The sequence below is a fragment of the Sinocyclocheilus anshuiensis genome, unplaced genomic scaffold (assembly GCF_001515605.1).
Source record: "Sinocyclocheilus anshuiensis isolate Anshui unplaced genomic scaffold, SAMN03320099.WGS_v1.1 scaffold3242, whole genome shotgun sequence".
NCBI lineage: Eukaryota > Metazoa > Chordata > Actinopteri > Cypriniformes > Cyprinidae > Sinocyclocheilus > Sinocyclocheilus anshuiensis.
Genome location: NW_015541065.1, coordinates 115,318 through 124,830, shown reverse-complemented (window position 1 = coordinate 124,830; position 9,513 = coordinate 115,318). Strand labels below are relative to the sequence as shown.

At 40.6% G+C, this 9,513-nt stretch overlaps 1 protein-coding gene across 1 annotated transcript in view; it reads left to right on the top strand.

The window, feature by feature from the left end:
* The first annotated feature begins 151 nt into the window (after nucleotides 1–151).
* The window catches only part of LOC107690659 (NUAK family SNF1-like kinase 1), a 12,573-nt gene continuing 3,211 nt past the window's right edge, over nucleotides 152–9,513 (top strand). Inside the window, exons 1-5 of the mRNA XM_016489041.1 lie at nucleotides 152–598; nucleotides 5,848–5,968; nucleotides 7,413–7,564; nucleotides 9,005–9,070; nucleotides 9,142–9,261. Coding sequence (XP_016344527.1) covers nucleotides 365–598; nucleotides 5,848–5,968; nucleotides 7,413–7,564; nucleotides 9,005–9,070; nucleotides 9,142–9,261 — 693 coding nt within the window. The 5' untranslated portion in view covers nucleotides 152–364. The remainder of the gene's footprint in view (nucleotides 599–5,847; nucleotides 5,969–7,412; nucleotides 7,565–9,004; nucleotides 9,071–9,141; nucleotides 9,262–9,513) is intronic.

The following is a 9,513-nucleotide window of genomic DNA, read 5'->3' as shown; positions in this document are numbered from 1 at the left end:
TATATATATATATATTTAATGCATATCTGTTTTAGATTCAATGTAAACACTATGCTTTGGATTACTCTGTTACTCTGGAGAAAAGGGAAGAGGAGGGGAGGAGGAACCCGCGCCGGTAGTTTGATGGACGGGTAAAACATGGAGTCCGCTGGCGCATATTTGAGCTGCAAGAGGCGAGAGGAGCACTTCACCGATGAATGAGTGACGGGGTCGCTCTTCTTAGACGCCCCCTACAAATCCCAGACCCCATTCATCAGCTTAAATAACGACTAAACACCGAGTGTGGGATATTTGTGACTTTCTATAACGGCTGAGCGCCGATTTTAAGATTTATCGAGCATCTGGACACATCGCTGAGGAAACCATGGAGACGGAATCATCCCAGTTAGGGAATAACGGAGCAAATGAAAGTGAGCCTCTACCGGTGGACTATCCCGGAGGAGAGATGCCAGCCTCTCTCGGTGTACGGAGAGGGTCCAGCGTGAAGAAACATCACCACAAACACAACCTGAAGCACCGCTACGAGCTGTTCGAGACGCTCGGGAAAGGAACATATGGAAAAGTGAAGAAAGCCATGGAGAGGCACACTGGACGAGTGGTGAGAGTTTACCAACATGAAATGACTCAAAGATAGCTCTTTCAAACCTCAAGAGATCTTATTAAGTTCTAAGATAGGTATCAACTTCGTTTCAGATGTTTCTCCTACTCTAAAATTATTTGAGATAGACATGAAAATACAGAGCTATAAAATGCAAATGGGTTGCATGAACCAGTTCATTTGGTTTTGGAAGAATTAAATGAGTTTTGCATCTTGTCAAATTGAAGTCTTGAAAATGTGGTCTTTTTTTCCATCACTCTTAGAAATAAAGGTTCCAAATGGGGGTTTTCACAGTGATGCCACAGAAGAACCTTTTTTTAGTATGAAGAACATGTTAATAAGAACCTTTTCACTATTAAGAACCTTTTGTGAAATGGACAGGTTCCATGGATGTTAAAGGTTCTTCGTGGAACCATCAATGTCAACAGAGAACCTTTATTTTTAAGAGTGATCATGGAGAAGCAGAAGACGAGAATGTTTCTGCTTTGTCTCATTGTCCTATGGGATTGAACAGAGATATTAGAGAGATCTCATTTGTGATTATCCTTTCATATGGGAGATATTGTGTGTGTTTCACTTGCTATCAGTTGACATAATTAAACATTCCTTTGAAACATTGGTGAAAGTAAATGCGCCCTTAATGACCATCATTACATGCACAATTTCACAGGGCAAGTGCTGTCTTCCGTTCCTCAGTGACAGGGGTCAGCTCATTTAGGTCATATAGGAGTTGAGCAGGTCAAAGGTTTCAAAGCACGATAGGTATGTTTATGTTGCAAGTAACCTAAGCTCCCTTACATATTACTCTGGATTCACCACCGTCGCTAAGAAATGCATGACATCTGTAGAGCAAGTGAGAAAAACTAGGATAAACCACTTTTGTTTTGGAACTAGGTCAGTGCATTAATCCCAAGACAGATCTGCTTCTTGAGTGGGGCAGATATGGACCTAGTGGGTCAGAGCTGTGGGTGAAAAATGTAGCCTTATGTCAACAGCTGCTTGAGCGCAGGATGCTCTTAGAGTCACGTCCGGGACTTGGTAACCTAATAATGGAACCACTTAAGAGCGTTTACTCTGAATTTGCACCGTCCGACTAGACAGAAACATTAGACAGTGTGGTTATGTGGAGACCAACACAACTAGTTGTGTTTTCAGTGTCAATGACCAATGCTAAATTTTAAGGGTGCAGATAAACTCAAGTGTTTGTATGGTGATGACTTTGGCAGCAGCAAGGAATGTTCCAGCATATACATTTAGAAAACTTTTGCTGCAAACACATTTGTGACTGAGCTTCAGTCATTTGCTTTTTGAACTTAATGGGGGTTCAGTGATAAAAAGACAGGTAGACATTGTGGATGGGGGCAGATGATAAAGTATCATGCACAAACTGATCAATTTTGGAGTCGCAGTCTATTGTCTGAATGGACCGATGGCTGAATCTAGGAATGCATGACTCACGCTAGTAGCAAAGGAAAGAATTCATAACATTATGGGATGAACTGAACCAGAACAATTATTTTGACTCTTTGCATGTGCTTCTTTAAAGACATTGTCTTGACAACAAAGTAAAATTGGATATTAGAAGCATTTTTTCCACACTAAAATACTTTTTTACATACATATTGTTTACATCTTATGGCTATACTATAGAAACCGTATTTTAGTGTTTATGGACTGGCTCATTTAAAAAAAGAAAAGAAAAAAAACGAGGGTCGAGTTAAAATTCATTTTTGAATAGTATACGTCTGGAGACATAGAAAGATGGTAAAGGCAGAGGAAGTTGGAAAGAAACAACAAATGTGACAACAGGCTTTCTTTTTTTGCTCCTTCATTGTGTTCAACTTTCTATGACGCTTTTTTCCAAAACTTCGTTCCGCAAGAGTGCTCCGGTGAGTAAAGGTGCTCCCTTTTCCCCCTTAAATGACGGACTGGTAAAACAACACAGCTGTTGTGTGAGGCTCAGACAATGGGCTGGTCTATGTCTAGGAGACAATAAGAACGCTTTAGTTTTAGCCAGGGGTTAGAGAAGAGCAAAGCCTACAGCCAGCTGGCAAAGGCATCAAACACAGGTTGGCTTAATGATCTGTAGCCACAGGCTGGGTAACAATACCACTCAACCATATGTGCTTCCTTCAGCGAGGTCAAAAAAATCACCTGCGTGCCTGTCTGCTGCAATGCAATTTTAATGCGTTTATGCTTTCACTGTAATTAGGGTAAAATTTGAGAGGATCATATCACATTGAGTTCCTAAAGTGACACACACACACACACACACACACACACGTATGTTCTGGCTCTATCTTACAGAATACCACTCAACCATATGTGCTTCCTTCAGCGAGGTCAAAAAAATCACCTGCGTGCCTGTCTGCTGCAATGCAATTTTAATGCGTTTATGCTTTCACTGTAATTAGGGTAAAATTTGAGAGGATCATATCACATTGAGTTCCTAAAGTGACACACACACACACACACACACACACACACGTATGTTCTGGCTCTATCTTACAGCCTTTTTAAAACCTTCCACCATCCTAGTCACAAACACCAGACTCTAATCAGACAGATCATATCGAAGTGGCGAGTTAAAGGGGGCATATGATGTTGCTAAAAATAACATTATTTTGTGTATTTGGTGTAATGAAATGTGTTTATGCGGATAAATGAGGCATTTGTTGCATCCAGTGGGGACATAATTACGGATTATAATGACATATACTGTCTTTTTAAGCATTGCATTGCGCCGTGTAAACATAAAACCATGTCTGCATTTGTGATCGGAGAAATGACAAACAACAAGCGCTACTCTACACTGCTCAAAACTCGCGTTTGAATCGTCAGTGGCAAATTCTTTAATATAAAAAAACCTACTTACAGTCTGTGAGTCAGAACAGCCAGCATAGTCTACTCTACCAGGGTCAGGAAACAGTCCTCCATAAAATGTGCTGCACACATCTGAATATTTGGGTTGAACTGTTCTGGAACAGTGTTGCAAATACAATTTAACCACTGATTTCTAGTTGTGTCCTCTTTTGGAAGGCCAAACAAAGTAGTTTCGCTTTCACAACGAAACACACAGCGTCACACACGGCGGGCTTGAGTGAGCGGCGGCGGGCTTGAGTGAGCGGAGGCCGGCAGACTAGAGTGAGCGGTGGCCGGCGAAATCGACAAAGGAGCGGCCGGCGAGCTTGCGGCAACCACATGTGACGACCCCGGGCTGGACTCCGCTTCGACTATGGTGAAAGCCGATCCGGCGATCCACAGCGCGAAGTTGATGTATTTCCAGCACGGATCAGCTCTAGGCATGAAGAAGCGGATATCGTCCTCTTTTGGGAGGCCAAACAAAGTAGTTTCGCTTTCACAACGAAACACACAGCGTCTTCACGACATGGCGGCAGCAACAATACTACAGCGAGAATAAAAGTTACGCCTTCTTTCTTTGCATGAACATTTGCGCGGCGTTATGCAAATCTTCCCACGTCGTGATGTAGATATGTGGGGGCATGTTAGATCGAGCCGTTTTAGGTAGGCGTGGCTGACTCTTAACTTTTATAAAGAATATCTCTTTGGATTTGAGACTTAAGTCTTTGCATCTTTACAGATCTTCTCTATGCACCAAGAGAAAGGAAAAATTGAAATCGCATCATATGACCCCTTTAAACACATTTATCACAAGCTCTGTACTATGAGTATTACATAAGTCACTGATAGGGCTATAACATGCAATGCATGCATTGTAGATGTCATCAGACAGTAAAACAATGCATTTGCAGGAACACAATTTTGCCCCTAAAAAGGCGTGGGTTGGCAGTATATCGGGGTTGTGAACTGCACGGGGTGGACAGGAAGTCAGCTCTGTCAGCACCACTTCCCCTCCTGCGTGTTTTATGAGTCAGTGGAGGAACAGGCTGCAAACTTCCTGCAACTTTAATTCCTCCTCATGACCACTCAGATTTAGCCAGGCAGAAATCTTCTCAGCATCCTCAGCACGCATATAAAGGACAAGACTTTAAGATATAGAGTAAATACAATTAATTTACCAGCTAAAACAGTTTATGCTTGAGATAACATTGCATTATCTAAAAAAAAGTAAATATGTAAAAATGAAAAAAGAGGTTCTTTGAAAGCAGGCCTTTGAGCACTGACACATCTCTGTGATAGAGCCTGTTTGGGAGCTGGTAAATGGGACATTTAAAAATAACTTCTATGGTGCGCCTTCTCCCGAAAAAGCCATTCACCTTCACAGAAACCCATTTTTGCTCAAGGTTAAGACACTAATTCCCGATCTAGACTCCCTTAGCTTACCAAAAAAACATCTCTCTCCAGAACTTCCAAAGAAAAAAAAAGTACTGAAATAAATTCAATGCTTTCTATAAGGAATAAAATAATTTATATGATTTATGCATCTTTTAAATGACTATATACATAGTTCATAATACTTAAAGCATATTATCACCGTACAATATTATATTATTCATTTTAATTACATTTATTGTATTTTATCACACTATTTTGAAGATACTATGTTGTTTAGTCCATAATTTATTGTGAAAAATAATGTATATTTTATTATGAAAGAAACACTATTATAGTTTTTGTTAATATTTTGAATTCAATTTATTTCCGTTTTTATAATTCGCTTATAATTTTTTTTGCTTTTATACATTTTTACATAGGTCTATATAGATTTTAGTTTATTTTAGTACTAAATGAAAACGCACATAAAAGTTAAACTAAATTAAATGAGAAATGTTGCCTTAGCAACTAGCTGAAATAAAATAAGTTTAAGTTTTGTTATATTTTATTTTAATTCATGTAATAATTTTAGTAAACTATTATAACCCTAGTGAGTCCATGTTGAAACCAACTATAATAAACTGCTCTGCAGGTTAAATAAAAAGAGTGCCTCTACTACTAGATTGGTTAGTTCAGCAAATTTGTGGGTCACCTGACCGCCTAAGACAGGAAGTACTTTCCTGTGAACTCCTTGACACCATAAAAGGGAATAGGCTCTTCTGTTTCTATGATCTATGACCCCCCGAGCCAGGATGCCACTGGAACACAAATATCATCAATCAGAGCAAACCCTCATTTTCATCAATACTACTCAATCAAACTGAAAAATTGAGCTACTAAACCAGGAATCCATCAATATTTTCTAGTTACTCCAGTCAAAAGAATCATTAATATTAGTTTGCCTAAATGCTAATGTGCTTCATAGTTGATTTTACTTGTTTGTTGGTTTTCAGGTGGCGATTAAATCCATCCGAAAGGAAAAGATTAAAGATGACCAAGACATGGTGCACATTCGCAGAGAGATCGAGATCATGTCTTCTCTCCGCCATCCACACATCATCTCTATATACGAAGGTAGGTCTTTTTCTCACCGCTAGTCTTAAAACACTCTCACTGAGACACCACAACTCCACTTCATGTATTCAGAAACCGAGTACACATCAAAAGTCTACAAACCCCCTTCACTTTGTTTCTCAACATGTGTAAACTCCACACCCTTTGCTGCCCAGTGTGGTTTTTCTCAACATCCGATCATCTTTAGATCAGTTGCCCTCATATTTTATTTATGCGATCTGACCGCACCCTGCTAGTCCAAGGGTGTTGATCAGGCACATGTTGTTGGGGGTGTAAACTCTCTAATGGAGATGAAGCGAATGCATTGAAGTCATTACAGTCCTGCAGCAATCAGCATGTTTGAAATGTCCCACGCCTCTCAGAACATAAATCAAAAACCCATCAAATTAGGCCCCGAGCGCAGCGTGCCTTGAACGCGATACTCAAAACAAAGACTTGACAAAGCTGCTTTATCTCCATGCTCACAGAGAGAGACGCCATGGCTGTGGACTCACGCCGCGCTCTCAGCCAGGGGCCATTATTACTGACCCTGGATCGTCTGAGAGTCGGTGCCAAAACGTAGCGTTCAGTCTCCTGTGTCTAATACGGATTAGCCGAGAGAGGTAATTACTCAATGCTAGCTTCTAGCGCTGGTTTCAGATCGGGTTCAATGTCTTGAACATGAACTTAACTGGTTTTCGAAGGTTATTCCAGCAAGCCGGTATAGTCCTAGACATTCAGCAGGTGTCCAAATACACATGTTGTTGAAAGTGACACCAAGAGAGCCAAAGGAAACCCACCTGATCAGAGGGATTCTTCATTGTCTATTTGGTCCACTGACCATCACTGTGACAACCAGCCTTTGGGCAGTAAACAATGAAGAGTCGCTATGGAGATGCTCCTGCTGTATCAGCAGAAGGTGGAGGAGGATCTGAATGGAGCAACAGCTTCACTCCCCTGCCAAATAAAAACAAAGATTTGTTGAGGTCCTATTTTTTCCATCAATATTAGCAAGATAAACACTTCTCTGATTGGTTTAAATGATGGCTATTAATCTAAGAGCTGCTACTAAGAAAACCGTGTTATGCAAAACACATACCTTTTCTTAGAACGGGAATGTTTACGCCACCATCCAAGATCACGTACACCAAATCTCACTTCCTCTCTGCACTTAACACCTGTTAGCAGTTGTGGTCTCGCTTCCAAAGACAGCTCCTAATCGCCATGACACTAACTAAAGTCAGACTCGCTGGCGATTTTGACTCCTACATACTGGCAACGGCCCAACAAAAGGTCGAGCCAAACTGTTAACAGTCAATGACAGAGAGCTTAATCTAGAGAGCGGGACATAATGGAAATATGCTGTTTTCATTTCCATGCGCCGTCTCTTTAACATGCAAATGTCTATAATGCAGTGATGTTGAGTAATCTAATCAACCGCTGTTGTATTTGCTTCTATTCGCAGTGTTCGAGAATAAGGATAAGATTGTGATCGTGATGGAATATGCCAGTAAGGGTGAGCTGTACGATTACATGAGCGAGCGCCGAAGGCTCAGCGAAAGGGAGACCAGGCACTTCTTCAGACAGATCGTCTCTGCTGTTCATTACTGCCACAAGGTGAGGATGGAACCGGTGGAGCCATGTGGTGAGGCAAATTAAAAACGAATTAATTAAAAAACTAACTAACTAATTAACATTCCAAACCAGTATGACCTTTCTACTGGGAAACACAAAAGAAGATATTCTGAAAATTGTGGGTTTTGTGGTCCATACAATGAAAGGTGGCATTTTGGACCCCACTGACTTCCATTATATAAGCAAAAACAGTTGAAACATTCTTCTAAATAACTTTTGTGTGTGTGTGTGTGTGTTCCATTAAAAAATAAAAGTCATAAAGGTCAAACTAGGTGAAAAAATGAAGACAAAGGTTTCTGTATTATAGAGAAAAAAAAGAAATAACAAAACAAAAACAAAAAAACACCAAAGCTGGTTTACTGGTCTTAGTTGGTCTAAGCTTTGGCTGGTTTTAGAGGAATTTTTGCTCTTTTCAGATCAGCTTGGCCACCGCAGCCAGACCAGTTTGGGCAGGTTTGGGGGCTAACTTTAACCAGCTAAGGCCGGCAAACTAGCTGGTTTTCAGCAGGAATATTGTAAATATATCCTCTACTGCATTTCTTGCCTTTAACCTTATGTAACTAAGGTACTTAGACTTTAACCATGACTACAGTTACATTATAGCACAGCGTCTCGTACCTTAAAGCCTCTCGAACTAAACAACTGACATCTGTGGAATGTTCACGTGCAGTCGCACATGAGTTCTCTATAGAGTAAATAAAATAATTTACTGAATGAAGGAGGATTTGACATGATATGAGAGGGATAAACTAAACATCCAAGAATGTCTCGGTGCGAAAGGTTGTGGAGCCAGAGAGCAGCTGTGTTCTTCTGTCCTGATGCCAAACCCCTCCTCATCTCCAATTTTTCCCACTTTCCAAGCGTGATATACTTCAAATTGGCCTTTCACATTGATCCAGCACATATTTATTCATTGTTTTCTCTTTTATTTCACATTTTAGAGCATATTTTTCTAGTTTTATAAAGATTAAGTGTAGGATTAATGCAGAAGATGTCGTTCCTAGATCAGTACAAAGGGTCAGCCGGTACCCGGGGCCGTGTCAGCTGGAAAATGAAACGCCCTGGGGGAATTCAGCCTGGGATTGGCCTTTGTTTCTATACAGCTGGGATGATGATGTCATCAAATCAGCTCGGGGATTCCAAGGAGGTCGTCCCAGAAAGAAGGGAGGAGATACACAGATCAGGCCATTTGACGGTCGGGTTCTTATATGGGATGAAGGGAAATGTCACTTTTCCCTTTCATAAAATATTGCTGTCGTCAAAGAATAGCAAGAGACTAAGAATTTCATAATGTTTTTATTGTTCATTACAGAGTTTTGTAGGACATCATATATGACAAACATAGCTGGCAGCAATTTTTTTCTATGATGCCTATGAGAAAGAAGTTGATCTAAAAACAATGATTTTGATGATGTCTTACAGAACAGAGTAGTACACCGAGATCTCAAGCTGGAAAACATTCTCCTGGATGACAACGGAAACATTAAGGTATGTTACGATTTTCCTCTAGTGATTTGTTACTCAATATCAGCCTTTTCTGACTCGGTTTTATATTCCAGATTGCAGATTTTGGTTTGTCCAACCTCTACCACAAGGACAAGCTTCTTCAAACATTCTGCGGCAGCCCGCTTTACGCTTCCCCTGAGATTGTGAACGGACGACCGTATAGAGGCCCGGAGGTACATTATGAACCAATATTCTCCAGTTATGCAAACCTACATTGCCATTTAAGAGGCCTTCATTTTTCACCTTTAAAAAATGTGGGCTAGGAAACACAATCACATATTTCCTGTCTCAAAAGATAAGAGAGAACAAAACACAGATAACAAAGAGAACGTCTCAGGTTACTTATGTAACCATGGTTCCCTGAGTAGGGAACGAGACACTGCGTCCTCTAGGGGTCGCTATGGGGAATGCCTCGTCGTGACCCG